The sequence below is a fragment of the Pseudorca crassidens genome, chromosome 16, assembly GCF_039906515.1.
Source record: "Pseudorca crassidens isolate mPseCra1 chromosome 16, mPseCra1.hap1, whole genome shotgun sequence".
NCBI classification, from domain to species: Eukaryota; Metazoa; Chordata; class Mammalia; order Artiodactyla; family Delphinidae; genus Pseudorca; species Pseudorca crassidens.
This window is the reverse complement of record NC_090311.1, coordinates 14,883,026-14,907,500: the sequence shown is the minus strand read 5'-3', so window position 1 is coordinate 14,907,500 and position 24,475 is coordinate 14,883,026. Positions and strand designations below refer to the sequence as shown.

General features: G+C 35.1%; 1 protein-coding gene across 2 annotated transcripts in view; it reads left to right on the top strand.

Moving 5' to 3' along the window:
* Window positions 1-24,475, top strand: part of ATRNL1 (attractin like 1) — a 682,506-nt gene that overhangs the window by 437,479 nt on the left and 220,552 nt on the right. Inside the window, exon 27 of one of the 2 annotated variants that reach the window (XM_067709301.1) lies at window positions 17,752-17,859. The exons of the other annotated variant lie outside the window; for it this stretch is intronic. Within the exon in view, the coding sequence (XP_067565402.1) occupies window positions 17,752-17,859 (108 nt within the window). The remainder of the gene's footprint in view (window positions 1-17,751; window positions 17,860-24,475) is intronic. 2 annotated transcript variants of the gene reach the window in all.

The following is a 24,475-nucleotide window of genomic DNA, read 5'->3' as shown; positions in this document are numbered from 1 at the left end:
AGAATTAAATCACTGTCTCAGCTTACCTGCTTAAGAAAACTTGCACCTGCATGGTAAGTTGCATCTTAAGGCCTTGGCCCTAGCTGAAGCCCATTGATCTGCATCTTCATTTGTTAGGTTGCCCCATCAATTGTTCTAGCCTTAAGGAAGTGGAGGGAATAAAGATAATATTATGTCCTTTATCTTCACCTTTAAATTTTCAACTTGTTCAGAATTCCAGGTAGATAAGAAGGGGCTTATTGGAAACCTTAACAGAGACCCCAACAGTTCAAAAGATTTATTGTTGATTGCTAGATAAGTCTCCATTTCTAGAGAAAGGGCTCTAATAAGATAATAAAGGGTTCAATTTATCTTCCTTAATCCATTAAAAATTTTCATCAACCAGGAAATAAATGCCTTGATTATAAAATTTTGAGATTTATGGGAAAATTGGTAGAAGGGACATATATTGTATTAGAATGAAGGGGATTTATAGCTTAAGTTTTTAAGTGCTAAGTATATAGAATATATTTGGTAAGAGTTAAAATATATTTGGTGTAGGGAAAATAATTATATAGTTAGATACATTTTGTTAGTATGAATATACTGTAAGCCAGTAAATTCAGGAGAACATGTACCAGCCCGTAGGTGAAGCAGATAAGATACATAGGAAGGAATACAAAGTTCTTGGGGGTGTTCTTGGGATCAGGATATTGAATGAGCCAGGAAAGCTGTTGAGTCATCATTGGTGAGGTACTGGCTAAGACTGAAGTGTGCCAGGACCTTTCTCAGTTACCCCAAGTTTGGGACCCACTCCTCATATTAATACAATGTACAAAAATTATGATTCAACGATATATGATCCAAAAAGCTGCACTTCAGGCGAAGGTCTAGGGAGGATATGTTTTGGAACAATTTTTACAGTGGACAAAGGATGATTTCACAAGGTTTGAAAATAAGAGTGTTCCTAGTCTGCTAGCTGGGGAATTTCTTAGGTACCATAGATCTATTTTCTCCCAGTGTAGATATGTGGATACAGGCTGTAAAAATAAACCAGATGTTTCTTATTTGGTCTATCTTTCTACATCACTATATAGAGGAAATTCTGGAGTAGAAAAAGCAAAAGTCATTCTCTTGATTGAATCTCTTGGTCATTCTCTTGATTGACCTTGGATTACTAGCAAGTAAGGCACCTCACTGTCTTATTGTTATCTTTGCCATCAAATGGTGTTGACCTGGTCAAGGGAATGGAATAGGGGCTCAACACAAATGACAATATGGGGAAGGATAACTGTTAGTTACGTTGGAAGTTCAAAGGATCAAAGAGGATTCTGCACTGAAGGAAAAATAGGTTAAAACAGTAGCAACAACAATAAAATATGAAAAATTAAACAAATACAATGTGAAGTTTTGAATTTAGATTTAAAAATTCACGCATATTAAGTAGGGCACACTTGTTTTGATCAAAGTTCATGTGAGAAAGACCTGAAATTGTTGACTGATTCCAACAACAGTGTGATTCTAAAAATAAAACAAACAAAAAAATTTTTTAAAAGAGGAAAAAAAGGCATGTTAATTTAGAATACATTGAGGGAGACTTCTACCATATTCTACAGTAGTCAGATCACATCTAGAATCTTGTGTTCACTCTACATTTTAAGAAGGGCGTTGAAAAACTAAATGTTGAAAACCACGTTACATGAGAAACTTTTTCCTATTTCTGAGACTAAGGTAAACTCCTTGAGGACAGGACTATGTTTCATATTTCTTAAACACAAGAGCCTGACCCTCTTCCCAGAACATTGGAGTATTCCTTAAATGTCTGTTGCATAAATAATGAATGAAAAATTTACAATATTGGAATTGTTTATTTGAATATGTGAGAAAAGTTTCAAATATATAATATGTATTTAAAGGAATTTTAGTAAATGAGATTAGAAGTATATTTAATGGTCCAAAAAGATCCCAAGAGTATAAATTTTTTGTTCAGTATAATGAACTTTCTAATGTTATAAGCCTTTGGGGAAAAAATACCATCTGCATAAAAAGTGGTTCTTTTGCTAGATATATTCGAGGGTGCTAGATAACCATCTGTCAGAAAAGTCATAGCACTTTTGATCCCACTTTAATGGGAAATTTGGACCAGGTAACATTTAGGATTCCTTCCAGCTCTGATAATGAGTTATTCCAATGAATCTGTTATGACCACCGATTTTCTTACATTCTGATATTTGTGGTTTAACACACCATTCCACACACGTAGGAAAGCCAGTTTATACCAGTCGTGAGTCATCGTGAGTCAAACTGCCCTTTGCATTTAAAAAATTCAAATGATTGAAATTAGTTTGTTAAAAAATTTCTATCATATATACTTTCACAAAAAATTGAAAACAAATAATACTGCATATTAATATATCACACTGATTAGTCATTGAGCATCATAGGTATCTTCCAATAGATACTTAAAAAATTATAGGAAGTAGATGTCTTATTTCACAAAGAAATATATTACAAAAGAACCATTTTTAGAGTTTCTCAGTATAGAACTGAAAATGACTCCATTAGCTAATAGCAAAATAATCACATTTTCCTTAAAGGAAAAAAATATTTTAAAAATAATGATTAAGGGGTTCCCTGGTGGCGCAGTGGTTGAGAGTTCGCCTGCCGATGCAGGGGACATGGGTTCGTGCCCCGGGTTCGCAAAGATCCCACATGCCGCAGAGCGGCTGGGCCCGTGAGCCATGGCCGCTGAGCCTGCACGTCCAGAGCCTGTGCTCCACAACGGGAGAGGCCACAACAGTGAGAGGTCCGCGTACTGCAAAAAAAAAATAATAATAATAATAATGATTAAGAGGAAAATGCCAGTGTTTGAGTCATTTATGTCTCCAGGAAGATTTAAGTACCTCTTGAAAAACTTCACAATTATTGTCACAAACTACTTAAATGTTCAACATGAACTCCTTATACACTAAATGGAAAAGCTAACTGGATTCTGTTGCATTTAAAATTTCTTAACCTAGAAGTGAGCATGTTGGGGTTGAGAATTGAATTTTGAGCTTTGTATTGATTCCCAGAATCAGGGAGAAAAAAATCTTTCTTTAGTAAATTAATTCTTAAAGGGGGGGAAAAAGCTACTGAAGGATTGCTCTGAGCTTTACTGTAACAGGAGCCTCCAGTCATAAATTACTGGCACACAAGCAAGAGTCGATGTGTCGTTTCTATTGTAATCAGCTGCTTTTATATTTCCACCCGTCAAGGCTGACTTGATCATGCTGTGAACCTCTTGGATGTCAAAGTCATTCATTTGCTCTTCTTCATGAGAGTAGGATAGGTATTTCTCTTTCAACTTAGGCCTCTAACTTGGGGAAATAATATATTCAACAATATGACTATGGGGATATTCTATGTGAGAAGAATTTTTAAGTGCAAGTTCAAAATTTGAAATTATTTAGCTTCCCATTTTTGCTCTTTAAGGACTAATATGTATTAAACATCCATTCTGGAGATCTAGCTTTTAAATGACCTTTTCAGTACTCATCCTTTGCTCATTTTGATTTGCTCAGATAAATTACAACCACCTGGCCTTTTGTATTAAAGAAGGTTACACAAAATTGACCTTTTGATACTTATTGGGAGAGCTAGTTTCATTGTATTTGAGATTAACTGCTGTTGCTGTTTTCTGGTTATATCCTAAATAACTTTATTTGAGGATGGTAAAGCCTATTTCTTTTGCCTGTTTGTTCCAGGCTACTTCTAATACCGTAAGAATGGACTCGGAGCAATACAAAGAGAAATGGTGTTTAAAAAAAATAATGAACCTGATTTATTTGGATCCTTTTATGCCTGATGATATATATGTGTTATTTCAATTTCTCTTAACCTTGATAAAGCCAAAATTATCCTTTCACCATCTGCTCCTTGCCACCTTGCTTAATAAAACTCAGCCCTCTTTCTTTTTCTTGAACACTTTAGGCTCAGACCTATAAGTCTGAGGAACTCCAGAACTTTGCACTTGCTCATTCCTCTGCCTGAAATATTCTTTTCTGGCTTTATTTGTTCTTGTTCCATTCACCTAATATTCCACTTTTTCCCCTACGTTTTGTGGTCTCTGTTTAGTTAGGGTGGGTTCTGTGACTACTTATGGAAAATGATATACATCACTTCTGCTGTGAGACATTGAAAAGTCCATGCAAGATTCACTAGTCTCTTTTCTGCCTTTACACTTAAGGAATCTCTGAGTTGAAATGGTAGAGCCTCAAGACTGGAGCAGTCTATATTGCTGAGTTACCAGATGGGAAGTTACCTGGACCTATAGAAAATTTTGTGTGAGCAAGAAATACTATTTTCTGTGTTAAACTGAGTTTTGAGAAGGCATGCCTACTCTGACTGAATATTCAAGGTTTCAGGTCAAATATCATTTCCTAGGAGACCTTCTGTAATCCCCCTATCTAAAGCACTTTCTCTCTCCACTATCTCTCTTTCTCCCAACCCTATATGTTTTCTGTAGTGATTTTTTTCTTTAATTTTTTCATTTTTTTGTGTATGTATATGTTGAACAAACAAGACTTCTATATGCTGTTAATTATGCTTTTAAGTGCCCAGAGTAATCTTTAAAATTGTCAACAAGCATTTCATTTTTTGACTTTTTGCTTTAATGTCAAAAAGTGCAAACAAAACAAAATACTGTCTCACAAAGCACTGTTGAATTTTCCATTGCTCGTTAGAAAGGATGGTCGTGTATGAAGCAATAACTGAATTTTTGACTCTTCTAGATGAATCCATTCTGCATGATTTCTTTCATCCAGAAGTGAGATCATCTTTGGCAAAGTCTAAATCTGTGATGCCATCTCTGTCAACAAAGAAAGAATTAAGAATCCAAATTTTAATTTTAAAATCGCCTGAAGTAACCTTCAAAAATTTTTCCAATATTTTTACATATCTTCAGGTTTTAGCCCACTAAGAAATAGATAAGGATTTGTTGCTTTCAAATCCAGGCTACTTAAATAATTCCTCCAAATCAGAATGTTCCCCTAGTTGTCTACCTCCAGTCTCCTGATAGATGGTCCAGAAGAGTCCCTGATATTTTTTTAATAGCATGGAAACGCTTGCTAAATAGAAACAAGAGTCACCTCATATATTCATTCCTAGAAAAGTGTCTGGAGCACAGTAGGAGCTCAGTAAAAATTTTTCCAGTGAATGAATGATCACAGCCAAACTTAGGCACCAAGTAAGTCAAGAGATCCCTATTGAATTGTTCTAAGAATAGGAATTTATTTGTTTATTTATTTAGAGTGAAAGAAAGGGAAGGGGAGAGGAGGGAAGGGAAGAGAAGAGAAGGAATGAAAAATCTACCTAGAGTTTTGGTCTAAACTCTTCAAGATTCACTCTTTGGAATGCCAAGTAAAGAAGAATTTCAGCATCTGCGTCTGTTCCTTAGTGAAATTTCTTGATAACACTTGACTGAGAATTGTTTTCTTATTGCTAATGCATGAAGAGATGTATCACATTATGTAACAGTCATGCTTGTTTTCTTATTAGTGAATTAAATATGTTGCCAAATATAAGATAAAAACAAGTATACACAAGTATATCGTTTGTAAAATCAAAGTTTTGCATGGAAAATCAACTCTTTACAATTATTAAGATACAAATGATTTTCTTTTGAAAAAATGTTCACAAGATGAAATTCTCCACTAATGCAGTCAACAGGCACACAGTTGATGAAAACCAGTAACTGACTATGCTGGGACAAGTTAGTATTTCATTTAGACTAAAGGGAAATGCTAAAACTGTGCATTCTTTCTTAATTTACTTAAAAATATTAAGAGAAATGTTGGCAAATGTTAGCAGTTTCTGGAGTGGGTGTGGTAATTTGGTAGGGATATTGTTTTACTTTTCTTTGTTTGCTACATATCACAAACCAGCTTGATATCTCCAAAGTGGTTTAACCAAGATCTAGTCAATGATATGAAGCTTAACTTATTGATAAGCAACCTTGTAGGATGCTGCAAGATACAGCTTTTTGTATTAAGAAAAATTCCGATTTTGCAAAGTTCCATCCTTTTAAAATTAAACGTACTTTCCATGAAGACTTATAGTGATTGATATGTATAAACAGTTGTCAGATGTTCTTTCCATTTTCTTGGCTTCAAACTTGAACTGGGAAGACTTATGCCATGTAAGAAGTATGGTTTTGGCTTCCATGATGTTCAATTAATAATGCATAACCATGAATACATGAGGATAAGGAAGATCTGTCATACTTCCTTTTCTTTGACATTGCCTAAATTAACCTAAACAAAGGCAGCCCATACTTAAAATGCCCATACTTATAAGTTGGATATATCTTCCTTAACTCCTGTCAGTAGAAAGCTTTTAAGACCTTATTGTATGCAAATGATGGTGATACTGTTTGGCCATATGGTTTGTGCCACTCTCCTCTTGATAATATTAACAATTTTTAGAGTTCCCTGAGACTTATTTTACATGCACATTATGATCTAATATCAGTATGAAAGGCTGATATCTTGTAGACACAAAATAATTCAGTCTAGGGTATAGGTGACGTTGCACATACAACTGCTTAAACCCCAAAGTTTGAGAAACACTGAGCTAGACAAAGGGAAGAAATAAAAGGAAACTTTAGAAATATATGTTTGAGCTTCGGACCCATTCTGCCTTTAAGATAATTTTCAAGTTCTTATGCAGCAAATAGGGATGTGGAGGGAATTCTAAAGTAGCCTTGCTTGCATTTAGAATTTACTCAATTCCTTTTTATTTTTAAGCATGAATATATGCTGATAGATTTCTTTGTTAAAAGAATTTAATAGTGGAGTTACATTTTGGTTCTGAATGAGGACCAATTAGCTTCTAAAGGCAGTACTAAGTTAAATTACTGAATCCACTGAAGTTGAAAAAAATTTTTTTGAAGTATCATCTATTACTGCCAGATTCATAGATTTTTCTAGTGCTCGTCTGTTTACTCTTTATAGGTCTGTGATCTACAGGTTGAAGAATCTAGAGGATCTATAAGCCCCTTCCGGATCTAAGAATCTGTGAAGGCTATGTCTTAGTCATATCAGTAATATGCTCAGTGTTATCCAAATGACAACAAAGACCTTCATTTGCTGGCATTATTTAATCCTTATCTTGGCCTTTTATATAAGATTTTTAGCTTTCATTTGAGTTTGAGTTACTTTGAATTATAATATATATAATTTTAGGAATATTCAAATATACACTTTCACACATAAATTGACATGAGTATGGGTTTTTTTTAATTTATTTTTTATACAGCAGGTTCTTATTAGATATCCATTTTATACACATCAGTGTATACATATCAATCCCAATCGCCCAATTCATCACACCACCACCACAACCACCACCCCATTGCTTTCCCCCCTTGCTGTCCATACGTTTGTTCTCTATATCTGTGTCTCAGTTTCTGCCCTGCAAACCAGTTCATCTGTACCATTTTTCTAGGTTCCACATATATGTGTTAATATACAATATTTGTTTTTCTCTTTCTGACTTACTTCACTGTGTATGACAGTCTCTAGATCCATCCACGTATCTACAAATGACCCAGTTTTGTTCCTTTTTATGGCTGAATAATATTCCATTGTATATATATGTACTACATGTTCTTTATCCATTTGTCTGTTAATGGGCATTTAGATTGCTCCCATGTCCTGGCTATTGTAAATAGTGCTGCAGTGAACATTGGGGTGCATGTGTCTTTTTGAATTATGGTTTTCTCTGGGTATATGCCCAGTAGTGGGATTGCTGGGTCATATGATAATTCTATTTTTAGTTTTTTAAGGAACCTCCATAGTGGCTGTATCAATTTACATTCCCACCAACAGTGCAAGAGGGTTCCCTTTTCTCCACACCCTTTCCAGCATTTGTTGTTTGTAGATTTTCTGATGATGCCCATTCTAACTGGCATGAGATGATACCTCATTGTAGTCCTGATTGGCATTTCTCTAATAATTAGTGATGTTGAGCAGCTTTTCATGTGCTTCTTGGCCATCTGTATGTCTCTTTGGAGAAATGTCTATTTAGGTCTTCTGCCCATTCTTTGATTGGGATATTTGTTTTGTTTTTGTTTTTGTTTTTGCGGTACGCGGGCCTCTCACCATTGTGGCCTCTCCCATTGCGGAGCACGCACAGGCTCAGCGGCCATGGCTCACGGGCCTAGCCGCTCCACAGCATGTGATGTCTTCCCAGACTGGGGCATGAACCCATGTCCCCTGCATCAGCAGGCAGACTCTCAACCACTGCGCCACCAGGGAAACCCTGTTTGTTTTTGATATTGAGCTGCATGAGCTCTTTATTTTTTTTGGAGATTAATCCTTTGTCCTTTGATTCATTTGCAAATATTTTCTCCCATTCTGAGGGTTGTCTTTTCGTCTTGTTTATGGTTTCCTTTGCTGTGCAAAAGCTTTTAACTTTCATTAGGTCCCATTTGTTTATTTTTTTTTTTATTTCCATTACCCTAGGACATGGATCAGAAAAGATCTTGCTGTGATTTATGTCAAAGAATGTTCTTCCTTTGTTTTCCTCTAAGAGTTTTATAATGTCCAGTCTTATATTTAGGTCTCTAATCCATTTTGAGTTTATTTTTGCGTATGGTGTTAGGGAGTGTCCTAATTTCATTCTTTTATATGTAGCTGTCCAGTTTTCCCAGCACCACTTATTGAAGGTACTGTCTTTTCTCCATGGTATATCCTTGCCTCCTTTGTCATACATTAGTTGACCATAGGTGCGTGGGTTTATCTCTGGGCTTTCTATCCTGTTCCATTGATCTATATTTCTGGTTTTGTGTCAGTACCATACTTTCTTGATTGCTGTAGTTTTGTAATATAGTCTGAAGTCTGGGAGTCTGTTTCCTACAGCTGTGTTTTTCTTTCTCAAGACTGCTTTGGCTATTCGGGGTCTTTTGTGTCTCCATACAAATGTTAAGATTTTTTGTTCTAGTTCTGTGAAAAATGCCATTGGTAATTTGATAGGGATTGCATTGAATCTGTAGATTGCTTTGGGTAGTATAGTCATTTTCACAATATTGATTCTTCCAATCCAAGAACATGGTATATCTCTCCATCTGTTTGTATCATCTTTAATTTCTTTCATCAGTGTCTTATAGTTTTCTGCATACAGGTCTTTTTTCTCCCTAGGTATTTGATTCTTCTTGTTACAATGGTAAATGGGAGTGTTTCCTTAATTTCTCTTCCAGATTCTTCATCATTAGTGTATAGGAATGCAAGATATTTCTGTGCATTAATTTTGTATCCTGCAACTTTACCAGATTCATTGATTAGCTCTAGTTGTGGCATCTTTAGGGCTCTCTATGTACAGTATCATGTCATCTGCAAACAGTGACAGTTTAACTTCTTCTTTTACAATTTGTATTCCTTTTATTTCTTTTTCTTCTCTGATTGCTGTGGCTAGGACATCCAAAACTATGTTGAATAATAGTGGTGAGAGTGGACATCCTTGCCTTGTTCCTGATCTCAGAGGAAATGCTTTCAGTTTTTCATCATTGAGAATGATGTTTGCTGTGGGTTTGTCATATATGGCCTTTATTATGTTGAGGTAGGATCCCTCTATGCCCACTTTCTGTAGAGTTTTTATCATAAATGGGTCTTGAATTTTGTCAAAAGCTTTTTCTACATCTACTGAGATGATCATATAGTTTTCATTCTTCAATTTGTTACTGTGGTGTATCAGATTGATTGATTTGAGTATATTGAAGAACCCTGGCACCCCTGGGATAAATCCCTCTTGATCATGGTGTATGATCCTTTTAATGTGTTGTTGGATTCTGTTTGCTAGTATTTTGCTAAGGATTTTTGCATCTGTATTCATCAGTGATATAGGTCTGTAATATTCTTTTTTTGTAGTATCTTTGTCTGGTTTTGGTATCAGGTTGATGGTGGCCTCATAGAATGAGTTTGGGAGTGTGCCTTCCCCTGCAATTTTTTGGAAGAGTTTGAGAAGGGTGGGTATTAGCTCTTCTCTAAATGTTTGATAGAATTCACCTGTGAAGCCATCTGGTCCTGGACTTTTGTTTGGTGGAAGATTTTTAATCATAGTTTCAATTTTATTACTTGTGATTGGTCTGTTTATATTTGCTATTTCTTCCTGGTTCAGTCTTGGAAGGTTATACCTTTCTAAGAATTTGTCCATTTCTTCCAGGTTGTCTATGTTATTGACATAGAGTAGCTTGTAGTACTCTCTTAGGATGCTTTGTATTTCTGTGGTGTCTATTGTAACTTTTCCTTTTTCATTTCTAATTGTATTGATTTGAGTCCTCTCCGTCTTTTTCTTGATGAGTCTGGCTAATGGTTTATCAATTTTGTTTATCTTCTCAAAGAACCAGCTTTTAGTTTTATTGATCTTTGTTACTGTTTTCTTTGTTTCTATTTCATTTATTTCTGCTCTGATTTTATGATTTCTTTCCTTCTACTAACTTCAGGTTTTGTTTATTCTTCTTTCTCTAGTTCCTTTAGGTGTAAGGTTAGATTATTTATTTGAGATTTTTCTTGTTTCTTGAGGTAGGCTTGTATTGCTATAAACTTCCCTCTTAGAACTGCTTTTTCTGCATCCCATAGGTTTTGGGTTGTCGTGTTTTCATTGTCATTTATGTCTAGATATTTTTTGATTTCCTCTTTGATTTCTTCAGTGATCTCTTGGTTATTTAGTAGTGTATTGTTTAGCCTCCATGTGTTTGTATTTTTCACAGATTTTTTCCTGTGATTGATATCTAGTCTCATAGCGTTGTGGTCAGAAAAGATACTTGATATGATTTCAATTTTCTTAAATTTACTGAGGCTTGATTTGTGGCCCAAGATATGATCTATCCTGAAAAATGTTCCATGAGCACTGGAGAAGAAAATGTAATCTGCTATTTTTGGATGGAATATCCTATAAATATCAATTAAATCTATCTGGTCTGTTGTGTCATTTAAAGCTTATGTTCCCTTATTAATTTTCTGTTCAGATGATCTGTCCATTGGTGTAAGTGAGATGTTAAAGTCCCCCACTATTATTGTGTTACTGTCAATTTCCTCTTTTAGAGCTGTTAGCAGTTGCCTTATGTATTGAGGTGCTCCTGTGTTGGGTGCATATATATTTATAATTGTTATATCTTCTTCTTGGATTGATCCCTTGATCATTATGTAGTGTCCTTCCTTGTCTCTTATAACAAAGTCTATTTTATCTGTTATGAGTATTGCTACTCCAGCTTTCTTTTGATTTCCATTTGCATGGAATATCTTTTTCCATCCCCTCACTTTCAGTCTGTACGGGTCCCTAGGTCTGAAGTGGGTCTCTTGTAGACAACATATATACGGGTCTTGTTTTTGTATCCATTCAGCAAGCCTGTGTCTTTTGGTTGGAGCATGTAATCCATTCATGTTTAAGGTAATTATCGATATGTATGTTCCTATTACCATTTTCTTAATTGTTATGGGTTTATTTTATTTTATTTTTTTTTGCGGTACGCGGGCCTCTCACTGCTGTGGCCTCTCCCGTTGCGGAGCACAGGCTCCGGACGCGCAGGCTCAGCGGCCGTGGCTCACGGGCCCAGCTGCTCCGCGGCATGTGGGATCTTCCCAGACCGGGGCACGAACCCATGTCCCCTGCATCGGCAGGCGGACTCGCAACCACTGCGCCACCAGGGAAGCCCTTATGGGTTTATTTTTGTAGGTCCTTTTCTTCTCTCATGTTTCCCACTTAGAGAAGTTCCTTTAGCATTTGTTGTACAGCTGGTTTTGTGGTGCTGAATTCTCTTAGCTTTTGCTTGTCTGTAAAGCTTTTGATTCCTCCATCGAATCTGAATGAGATCCTTGCCAGGTAGAGGAATCTTGGTTGTAGGTTCTTCCCTTTCATCACTTTAAATATATCATGCCACTCTCTTCTGGCCTGTAGAGTTCCTGCTGAGAAATCAGATGTTAACCTTATGGGAGTTCCCATGTATGTTATCTGTCGTTTTTCCCTTGCTGCCTTCAATAATTTTTCTTTGTCTTTAATTTTTGTCAATTTGATTAATATGTGTCTTGGTGTGTTTCTCCTTGGGTTTATCCTGCCTGGGACTCTTTGTGCTTCCTGGACTTGCATGGCTATTTCCTTTCCCATGTTAGGGAAGTTTTCATCTATAATCTCTTCAAATATTTTCTCAGGTCCTTTCTCTCTCTCTTCTCCTTCTGGGACCCTATAATGCAAATGTTGTTACGTTTAATGTTGTCCCAGAGGTCTCTTAGGCTGTCTTCATTTCTTTTCATTCTTTTTTCTTTATTCTGCTCTGCGACAGTGAATTCCACCATTCTGTATTCTAGGTCACTTATCCATTCTTCTGCCTCAGTTATTCTGCTATTGATTCCTTCTAGTGTATTTTGTTCATCTCTGTTTGTTTGTTCTTTAATTCTTCTAGGTCTTTGTTAAACATTTCTTGCATCTTCTCGATCTTTGCCTCCATTCTTTTTCCGAGGTCCTGGATCATCTTTGCTATCATTATTCTGAATTCTTTTTCTGGAAGGTTGCCTGTCTCCACTCTATTTCGTTGTTTTTCTGGGGTTTTATCTTGTTCCTTCATCTGGTACATAGCCCTCTGCCTTTTCATCTTGTCTGTCTCTGTGAATGTGGTTTTTGTTCCACAGGCTGCAGGATTGTAGTTTTCTTGTTTCTGCTGTCTGCCTTCTGGTGGACATGAGTAGGTTTTATACTGATATAATTTCTTAGCATTTATAGGGAATATAGTACTTTATATTTTGGAAGATTTTGAAAAATTTTCCATTATTCCTCTTTTCTTCCTCTGTGTGGTAGCAGGCTTGATAAGAGGAAAGGTAGGTTTTGTTTTTGACACATTACTGCTCAAACAACAACCCTGCGTACCTGAACAACCTGCCTTGAAAATCTGCTGTGGCCATTTGACAATTGAGGACACTTTGCTTTCAAACAATGAAGAAAAACTGAATAAGCTTGTGCCTTGCAGATTTAGTTATAAAATGATAGAATATCATGCTTTCCTAATTCACTGATGCAAAGAGATGTTGCCACTTCTCTGTATTTCCTCACACCATCCTAGCACCAAAAACCCAAAGTTGGTTTTTTACTTATATTCCTCTATGTTAAATGTGTTTGTGTTAATAATAGAAATAGTCTCATGAAATGTTGCTTAATCGCTAATTCAAACTCCTTGTAAATTTTATTATGTAAGCTCAGGAATAATGACTAAATCATTTTGATTGCTCCTTTTATACTTTTCAAAAATCTTAGGAATAATTGCTATTAAAATATGAATACATTATGATGACTTTGTGGCAGTTTTCTCATAATATTTACAGTATTGCAATAAAGTGCATGAAGAGAAATAAAAAACCTGATAGTGATTTCTTGCATCCACAAAATTGCCCATTCTAAAAAAATGAATATCCAGTTAGATTTGAGCATAAGACATAAATTCTAGAATATCGGAGGACATATATTTTTAAAGGTTTTTTCACAATTAAAATGTTTTATCAAAACTTGCCTTCAGGGCTTCCCTGGTGGTGCAGTGGTTGAGAGTCCGCCTGCAGATGCAGGGGACACGGGTTCGTGCCCTGGTCCGGGAGGATCCCACATGCCGCGAAGCGGCTGGACCCGTGAGCCATGGCCACTGAGCTTGCGCGTCCGGAGCCTGTGCTCCGCAATGGGAGAGGCCACAACAGTGAGAGGCCCGCATACTGCAAAAAAAAAAAAAACTTGCCTTCAATCCCATTCAGATGATATAGATTTCTATACTTTAAGTCAGTCCTTCATTGTTCATTCATCAAATACTCTTGACTACAAACTAAGTGCTGTGGGGAATAAAAAAACAAATATAAAATAGTTTTTGCCTTAAAGATTTCAGAAAAGCATGACGATTTAAAGAGATAGTGCCACTCTAATATCATAAATAATTTGTAGGTGAGATGATCACTTCAAACTTGGATGGAGTAGAAGGACATTTGGAGGTATGGGGGGAGGACAGATAGAACCTGGACACAGGAGGAAAGACATAGGAAGACAACTGGAAACAGAGGTAGTTACTGTTTTCTTTAGTGTGTGTGTTTTTAAGGATTATTATCTGAAATCCATTAGAGCTGTAGCCTTCGCAGTGGTTGGAAAGCTGATTAATATGAACTTTTGGGGAATGATACGATATTCGAAGTAGTAGTATTGCATGGAAGCATTTCATATATACATTTGATAGAATCAATGACCATTCCCAGTTGCCAAATTTAAGCATGGATTTTCATATTATTTTTAATTTCATGGTTTGTTTTGTAAGAGATTTTGAATAATAAAACAATTATTATAGATAACAAACATGACACTAAGAACATCCATGATTTTAAAATGTTCTGCACAACAATGTTTATGGCAACATGATTATGATCTGTTGTATTATGATCCATTTGTTCTTTTGGCCTTTTCTTTCTCCTAAAAAATTGGCAACTGCAGACTAGTTATAAAATAAATCATCTGTTATATGGCTTCTTATCTATATATAAAATGTCAAACTTCATTTTATATAAAAATCATAATCACAAAATAAGTTAATTTTTGAAAGTTCTTAAGGAAGTACTCTATATTTCCCCATAAGTTTTAGGCTGAGTTTTTATCATTCTTAGTCACAAATGGCAGAAAGTTCCAAATCTAGATTCATTTTACCACAGTCATGACATTTCCCAACTGTCTCATAAATCTGCAACGTTTGTTAAAAGGGAGACTAATAGAGCAAAATATGTCACTAGTGCCAAAGAAAATGGGCCTGTGGTAATTAGCGTGCCATCTTTAAAGACAAAATTGGTGCTTGAAATTTAACATAATAATTGTACCAATGAAGCGTTACTGAGTTCTCATAATGTGCTAGATTCTGTGTTGAGCGGTGCAAGTGCATTATCTTGTTAGTCCCAATCTTCTGATATTATCGCTATTCCCGTTTATAGAGAGGGGAAAAAAAGCCTTAGAAAAGTCTACAGAATTTGATGATGGTACAATAGGTAATGGGTGGGGAAGCTGGGATTCAAAACAAGTCCTCTGAGGTCTAGGTGTAGGCACTATTATTAGCCCAACTTTGCAATGAGAATATTTGAGGCGTTGAGAGGTCTGAATAATTTGGTTAAGGTCAAACAGCTACAAAGTGGAAAAACTGGTATTCAAACACAGGTCCTAATTCCAGAGTCTACGTATTTTTTCTGTCAATATTTCCACTAAATTTTGACAGAATTTAAGTTGTAAGCATATCGTTTATATCTCTTTTGTTCTGACATAGAAGGGGCAAAATTCAGGAAGTAATGCATATAGATGTTAACTGGCAAGAGAAAGGACAATTGTTAAGGATATGGCTAAGAGCCAGGGACTTAGTAGCAAAGAGAATCTCACTTTGTTCCATTTTATTATTTTAGGGCCATCATATCAAAGCAAGAGTGTTTTAGGATAAAATTACTTACCCTCCCTGAGTTTCCCAGTCAGAACATTTGCATTAGTTTCCCAAAGTTAGAATGTCAGCCAAAGTCCTCGAACTAGTCCTCTGCTAAGCGACCCGGAATGAATTCATTTAGCTAATTCCCTGTTTGTATCCTTTACTGCACACTGTCTTGTGCTCTTATTATTTTTATTTCGCTGTGTCTTATTTTACAAACTACAGTGTTATGGTCCTGAACAAGAAAAACGTTTTTCTTCTTTGCAAAGCGTACTGTAATAAGCATTCAATTCTTAAAAAGTGATGAAAACTCAAAGCTCAGAAGACAAACTGGAATCTTTTAAAATGCCTTTCTATCCTATAGTATATTTTTTTAAATGAATAAAAGTATCAATCACTGATTTTTCTTTATTATGAGTGGTGGGGGTCACAATAATACATTATTTTCCGGAGGAATCTATTCTTTTTCAAATATGGTGACTGTAGAATATTTATAGACATATTACAATTTGTGGTATTGAGTATTCATTAATTATATTTTGTAGACACTTTACTTTTACGTGTAGGGAAAAGGTAAGATGAGGAAAGAGAAAGTGTTCATTTAAAAAAAAAATCAATTATGTGAGATGCCATTTATAAGCTAAGGAAAACTAGTACAAATGAAGAAACTTTAATACAGATGTTAGAAAATCATGTTAAGATCCAAACTAGAATTTACAGTTTTCTCAAGGGAATTTTTATATTACGGTAGCAAAGGCAGTTTGTATATTTGTGTGTGTGTGTTTATGTTTTTACCAGATAAAAAGAGCATTGTGTCTTCTACACTTAGCATCCCTTGGTATTTGGAGTAACATTATGTTTGCATTTTGCATAGACACGGTATTCAGATCAATTGGCCACTCCTATTGAGAGAGACACAAACAAGATTCTGTTTGCCAGCAGCTGTATTTTTAATAGTACAAATCTGAGTTTATATTAAATTGAATAATTCGGTTGTTTAAATCACATTTACTTTTTACTCTGAATATTTTAGTATGTCTTCATTACTCCTAAAAATACATATAATTTAAGAATTTAAACCACTACTGAGTAATAGTTGTATTATTTCTGTCCCGTATTAGCAAGTAGATGTTCTCTCTTTAATAATAAAAGCAAGACCTTAAATTATATTTTAGATGCTCATTACATGCACAGTTACTGCTGTGTCACAAGTGTTAAACAATAAACTACCATCAAGCGTTGGCTTTTGTTCCTTCGTCATCTGAAAGGGAAGTTTATGAATGATGCATCACAGTGCTACATACATTTACATTCAAAGACCAGTTGTTAATATTTGAAGTTACTTCCAGTGAATCTTTAAAAATCTGTGTGAATAATGAAGCCATTCATTGTATTCAAGGATCTTGCCTTTCTTCGATGATACGATTTTCTTCTCATTTGAAAGAGTATTTAATTGCATTGCTCATCCACTTTTAATATTTAATAATAATTGTATTAGCTGTGTAGAATGAGAAGGGCAAGATTTGCAATATCTAGTGCTGGTCATTAATTTTTTGTTATCATGACTTAATGAATATTATAATTACAAAGAGAGGCAGAAATGTAAATTAGCTGGGTACTTGGTTGGGACTTGCTGGTTTATTGGTTTTAGTTTGAGCAAAGCCCAGAAGAGACACAAACAGAAAGAAACAAATATCCGGAAGTGTTTTAGAAGCCCTGGCACACGTGTTTTGCAACCTACTAATCATTCCTCATTTAAATAATGAACATTTAAATAATGAACAGAGGCTTTGAATAAAGTTGAAAACACTGACAATAACAATTCCTGCAATTGACAGGGGATCTTGATGACTTACAAGGCTTAGTCTGGGCAGAGGGATATGTTCCTTTAATCTCTATTAATGCATTTTGACAACTTCTGATTATCTTTTCTTAAACATTTTTACTGTCACTTGCTTTCAGCTAAGACAAAAGCATGAGTTACTCTGAGTGGGAAAACTTGGCATAGCCATCATCATAATAGCACTTTTTACTTAAGTAGCAGCTCTCGTCTGAAGTTTTCAAAGTGCTTTTGAGTACATTTCATTAGGCTTGTGGGATGGAGGTCAGGGGAAATGTTCTTTGGAGGCACCATACATTTAAAGCCTCTATGGAAATATAACCCAGGCCATGGGGAGAAAATAATTTTCATTTTTAATGATCTAGATATGAGTATGTGTATTAGATGACTTCTCAGTTTTGAATGCCATTTTGTTCAAAATGGAACTAGATATTGTTGAATTTAACATGTTTTAAAACAAGTGATTTTTAACCCCCTCCAGCAACTGCTTCGAGAACGACAGCAGATGGCCAGCCGTCCCTTTGCTTCTGTTGATGTAGCCCTGGAAGTGGGAGCTGAACAAACAGACTTTCTGCGAGGGTCATTAGAGGTAGGAACAGTGGTGCTCAAAGGGGACCGCTGTGATTTGCATATGTATATTACTTCTCTAAGCTGCATCTGCTTGTGAAGCCAAACAGAGTCTGATTATCTAGACTTGACAAGATTCAGCTACATATGTTATGCCATTTTCAAGGCACATAGATTTAATAGTATGACATGAGCTGTAACAAAAGCCACTGGAGAATCTATTAGTCTAGGCAAGAGTGACAGACTGCTCACCTGGCAGCCCTTCCCTGATAAATAGGAGCTGAAGGAATTTAAGATATAGGTATGATGGAAGAAACACAGTGCCTGTATTTAGTCCTTGGAGTGCTTAGTGCCCCTCAGTTAACAATTCACATCATTCTTTATTAACAAAGTTGGCTATAAAAGGTGGGTGGAGATGAGTTGCATTTTAATTACATAGTTTCACTTTTTGAACATTGAGAATTCTGGAATATAATGAATATTTTTATATGATGGCTGTATTAGTATATGCTTTTATTGCAAATGCAGAAATAGAGTATGGTGAAAGAGAAATGATTATGTGCAAGTAAATGCGATATTAGAATCCTGAAGTAATGCATGAAATTTCTGAAAATAATAACCCCCAAAGAGGAAAAATCCACAGATTGTGATTAACATCTAATCAAAGCATTTTGAGGCATAGTAATTTTATTGTATGCTTGCCTTTTTAATTTATATTTCATATGTGGTAAGAGGTTTAAGCAGGAAGATTAACAAATACTATACAATTGAAATATTTTATTAGCTTTTTAAAAAGTACCCTTTGTGATTAACTTCATGTTGCTATTTTTAGACCTTACTTTTCTTCGTGGAAAGCAAGGAGTATAAAAATAGACTCCTCCAAATATCGAGATACAAATATAATTGATTTTGTCCATAGAATTTTTGGTCATTCTGAAAAAAATAAAGTCAGACCTCATGGATGCTATACAAAGGACCAGATTTTAGAGGGCATTTCTCTATGAAATTTTTTTATTAATAGCTTTTGTGTACTTGATTTTTTAGTACTCTAGATCACAGGTTGCCATGGAAGCTTAGAACATTAGAAAATTTATGGGTATATCTTCCATTACTTAGGGAGAAGTGCTCTAATTTCTAAGTTTACAGTAAGTGCTTTGATTTCATTTTGACCCTTAGTTTCAAATAACTTTAGTACGGAACCTTTAACAAATAGAAAACCTGAACTGTTTGAATCTAACTTCCTTTTTCTCCTCACTTGTTTAAAACATTCTCAAATGCTGCTAAAACTCAAGTGAAAAGAGACAAACGAATGTAAACGATACATACACAGGCCAAGGTAGAAAAGGAATAATCAGAGAACTAGAAAACTCATAAACTTAAGAAACAAATGTAATAACTATGTATCATCATAGCTGGTCAGTTGCTGCTTAATAGTGTTCAAGAAAGTATTCTCAGGTGTTTTTTTAACCTTAAATTTATTTTGTAGAGTTTAAAAAGTTCTACCTCTACTTTCTTTTCCCCCATATTTGCCTGGTAGTCCTTCTTTTATTCCTTTATTCCCAACTTCTCTGTACCCTTTTGTTTTATACCTATCCCTTGTAGAAAAGACTGTTAGCTTTTTATTTTCCCGGTCACTCTGTTTTTCTGTCTTTTGATTGGTACATTTAATCTGTTTACATTGACAATAATTACTGGTCTACCAAGGCTCATTTTAGCTACTCTGGGGTGTGTGGGTGTGTGTGTGTGTGTGTGTGTGTGTGCGTGCGTGTGCGTGTGCGTGTGCGTGTGTGTGTGTGTGTGTTGGTTGTCGTTGTTGTTACTGGCCTTGCTTCTTTTTGGTTCTTTTTCACAGCTTCTTTTGGATAATTTGATTTTCTTCTACTAAACTGAGTATTAAATACTCTGTTCCTATGTTTCTGGTAGTTATCCCTTACTTACCAGGATTCATAGAAATGACTATTTTTCCCTATCGGTGTCTAAAGCTTATTAATACAAATTCCTGCCCTGCCCATCTGAAACACAGTTATTACTTTAGCATGCTTTCAGCTCTCTCTGTTTCTCCCACCCTGTGTTAATACTGCCTGGAATTTTTGACCCAGATATTATAGGTGCACTTTTTCTGCATCACAGCATATTTAAATAACGATGAACCACCTTTACTCTCCTTTACTTTTTGTGTCTAGTTGCTTGCTCATGCATTTCTTTCACTTGTCACTAAAGTAAATCCTCCAAATATTTTCTTCAAAGAGAAACTTTATGTATTTGAGACCTTAAATACCTATATACCAATATATTGATTTTGTCCTCACATGTAAATAATAGTTTAATTAGATATAAATTTTTGTTTCAAAGTTGTCTTCAAAACTTTAAAGATATTACTTCGTTGTCTCAAGTCTGGTGTCAGTTTGATTATTTGTCCTTTACTAATGAGCTCCATTTTCTTTTTGGAATCTTTCAGAATTTTCTCTTGTTTTTCAGTGTTCTTAAATTTCTCTCTGATATGTAAATATGATCCTATTTGGCACTCTATGTACCCTTTAAATCTGCAGACCTGTAACTTTGTACAGTTCTGGCTAATCTTTTTTACTATTTCTCTAAATATTTATTACTCTATTCTCTCTCCTTCTGGAATTCCTATTAGATACTCTTGATACTTCTTGTACCATCTATATTTCATAGCTTTTCTCTTATTATTTCCACTTTTTAATCTCTTCCTGATGCCTCTGGGAACACTCCTCAACCTGGTATTCCAGTATACAATTTTTTTCTTAGATTGTATCTTTTCTGCTGTTTAACCCATTCATTGACTTCATTTCAACAATTATATATTTTGTTGTTAATACTTGCAAGTGATTTTTCTTCATAACTGCTTGTTTATGGTTCATATTTCTAATACCCTCCCTTACTTTTCTGAAATGAAACCATTTATTATATTTAATTTAAATAGTTTCATATTTGCCATCCTTTAGTATAGACTGTTTCATTTTTCTATTTCTTTCATGGTGCTTACAGTCTTTTTTTCACTCTTATGTTATTCAGTTAACACGTATTTTGTCATTAAGATCTACTTAAAAATAGGCATAATACCCTTGACTCTAGATTGTGCTCTTGTAGGTCATTTAGAGGTTGGAGGTGAGGAAGCTGTTCATAATGAATAATCTGGGCTCAAGCACCACCGCTCATTTGCCACGGGTGTCCCTTTCACTGCAGAGAACTTTCTATCTAGTACTTCTTTCCCAAGCATTATTATCAGATGGTAGCCTCCCTCTGGTATAATTGCCAGGTCAGCGGTTGAACTGGGGAGAAGTGAATGCTTAGGAGTTGTCCAGCCTCCTGCTAGTGTGGCTGTAGGATCCCTCACCCTAGCAGAGCTCTAGAACTCCTCCGTCATTAGTTTGCAGCCTTGGGCTGGCACTGGCCTGGTTCTGATGCTTTTCTGCCCCACAGCAGGCAGGGTAGGCGTCAGTCCACCCAGGACAACGTGGACTCCAGTCCTCTTCTAATACAGGTCACCATTTACTCCCTACAAGAGTCCTAATCACTTTCAGTCTTTCCTAGTGTTTCTTCAAGACTTTGTATTAACCCCTGAGTGTGTCCTGAGAGTCATCAACCTTCTGATTTCTTATATGTTATCTCTGTGTTTAAACTCAGGGGAGGGACAAGTGACTCATTCTGGCTTGTCATTTTTTGGCTGCAGGACCGTATGTGCAAGTGCTTTGTATTCCATAAAGCTTTATGTTAATGTTGGTATTTTATTTTCTTTTTTATTATTATTTAGTTATATGAATAACTGGTATGCCTCTATTTCTTTTGTATCACTTGTTTTCTAAAACTTAAATTCAAAACCTCAAAGAAGAAAAATACCTACCTGCCCTTTTAATCTGGGGATCAGGTTCTACTTATCAATGTATAGTATTGTTAGTTTTTTTTGAAACAGCTTTATTAAAATGTAATTCATATACCATACAATTCACCCATTTAAATTGTAAACTTTGATGGGGTTTAGTATATATACAGTGTGTAACCATCACCAGAAATCAATTTTAGAGCATTATCCAAAAGAAACCCCATTCCCTTTAGCAGTCACTACCCCCTCCCTTTTTCCCCAAGCCTCTCTCTTAGCCCTAATCTACTTTTTGTCCTTATGAGTTTTCCTCTAGTATATTTTCATTCCATTTCATGTAAATGGAATCATGCAATACATAGTCTTTTGTGACTAGCTTCTTTTACTTAGCATTATAGTTTCAGGTTTCGTTTCATCCATGTTGTGGCATGTATCCGTACTTCATTCCTTTTTATTGCCAAATAATATTCGATTTTATCGATATAGCATATTTTGTTTTTGCACTCATCAGTTGATGGACATCTGGGCTGTTTCTGCTTTTTGGATATTTTTAAAAATGCTGCTATGATTATTTGTGTACAAGTTTTGTTTCCATTTCTTTTGGGTATGTAACAAAGAATGGAATTTCTGGGTAATATGGTAATTTTTCATTCCTTGTTGAAAAGACTTTCTTCCTCCATTGAATGATCTTGGGAATCTCATTGAAAATCAATTGATCATAAATGTGAGAATTTATTTCTGTAATCTCAATACTATTCCATTAATCTATAGGTCTGTCATATAACAGTACAGCACTGTTTTGATTACTATAGTTTCGTAGTAAGTTTTGGGATTAGAAAATGTAAGTCCTCCAGCTTTCTTCTTTTTGAAGATTGTTTGGCTCTTCTGGGTCCTTTGAATTTTCACATGACTTTTAGGATAAGTTTGTCAGTTTCTGCAAAGAAGCCTGTTAGTACTTTGATAGGGATTGTGTTGAATCTGTAGATCAATTTAGGAGAACATACAGTATTTTAACATTCACTTTTTTAAGGTGGTACTTTTGTTAATTGAGTGCCTTTATCCTCCATCCTCAAAACCCTAAGTTCAGTACCAGGTTTCCTTCATCTTGATAAATAATTATGATTTCTGATATTTAAAGTTCCCTATATTCACATGTCTAATAATCTCAAGAAAATTGACAACTTAGAAATTGTTTTTGAATTCAGGTTGAAAATACTGTTGTTCAGTAGATTGTTTTTAGATCTTAAATTGTTTACTTCTTCCTGTAAAAGTTAAACATCAGAAGTAAATATTAGCAGCTAATGCTAATTTCTTTTGTTGACATACTTTAGAAAATAATAGAGGTAGAAGCATAAAGTTTAAAATTATATTTTGTTTTCTTCTTTTCTAAGCATTTTGTAATAATTACTACTAAGTAGAAGTTATCTATCTGCTCTATATACACATACATGTGTGTACATATACATTTATATGTGAGATTTATTTTCCATTGTCACAGTACGCTGGAAGCTGCTCCAAATTGCTCTTTTTTATGTACATAACTTAGTATGATGTGGTTTATTGATCTGCTTACACGGCAAATTCTGAAGCCTAGGCCTATTCTGAAATAACATTAAGGACTTTATTTAAACCTAGAAAATTAAAGTAATTGTAAAGTTCCTCTGCTGGGTTTTTCTTAAAATTCAGTGATTAAATTCGACACAAAGCCATAAGTAAGCTGGCTATTACTATTCTGTAAATATTCATTGAGTATTCATAATGTGGTAATTTCAGGAATGGATTCCTTTTAAATTAAATTGGACTTACGTGCCACTCTGAGTTCCAAATCTGTACAGTCAGAGGGAGAATGTAAGGTATAATATGAAATTAATTACCTTTGATACATCTGTAGGTAGTGATACTATACACCAGAATGTCCTGTTATATGAAGTAGATGTGTTCCTGAAAATTTTATATATAAGTTAATTATATTTTTTAATGAATGAGGAGTATTCAGTCTTCACAAGAACTTTGTGTAAACCCTAGGTGTAAAACTCTTTGTGAGTAAAAAAAAAAAATTATAGTATGAATAATCCCCCCATAAATTATCTGTTTAAAAATCTGAATCATTGTATTTTTCTAAATTATAGTGACAAAATACATTATTAAAATTTAATAAATGCACTTAGAATGTAAATTTATATATAAACTCAATTTATTAGTTGGCTTTAAACTTATTTTTAAAAGAGAGTTATTTTTAGGACTTCACTGGAGGTCCAGTGGTTAAGACTCCATGCTTCCACTGCAGTGGGCACAGGGCTCTATCCCTGGTCGAGGAACTAAGGTCCCGTATACTGCACAGCACAGCAGAAAAAAAAAGGGGGTTATTTTTGTGGTGACCTTTTGACCCATATAGTATATATTTATCAGTTTTCTTCCACCAAGTAAAAACATGATAATGTATGGTAATTGTTTAACAGATTTTTATGGAATGTTCCATATACATCAGGCACTGTTCTAATAAGCACTTGAGAAACATCAGGGAACGAAACAAAGAACCCTGTCCTCATGGAGTTTATATTCTAACAAGGAAAGTAAGTTATTTAATATGTTAGGAGGTGGTAAGTACAATGGAACAGGAAAAAATAAAGCAGGATAAGGGTTTTGGGAGTGCTTTTTGGAGGTGGGGAGAGTGTGCTGTATTGAATAGGGTGGTTGTCAAGGTGACCTCATTGAGAAGATGAGAGTTGAGCAAGGCTTGAAAGAGGTGAAGGAGTTAACCAGGCAGCAGATTCCTAGGGAAAAGTGTTCCAGG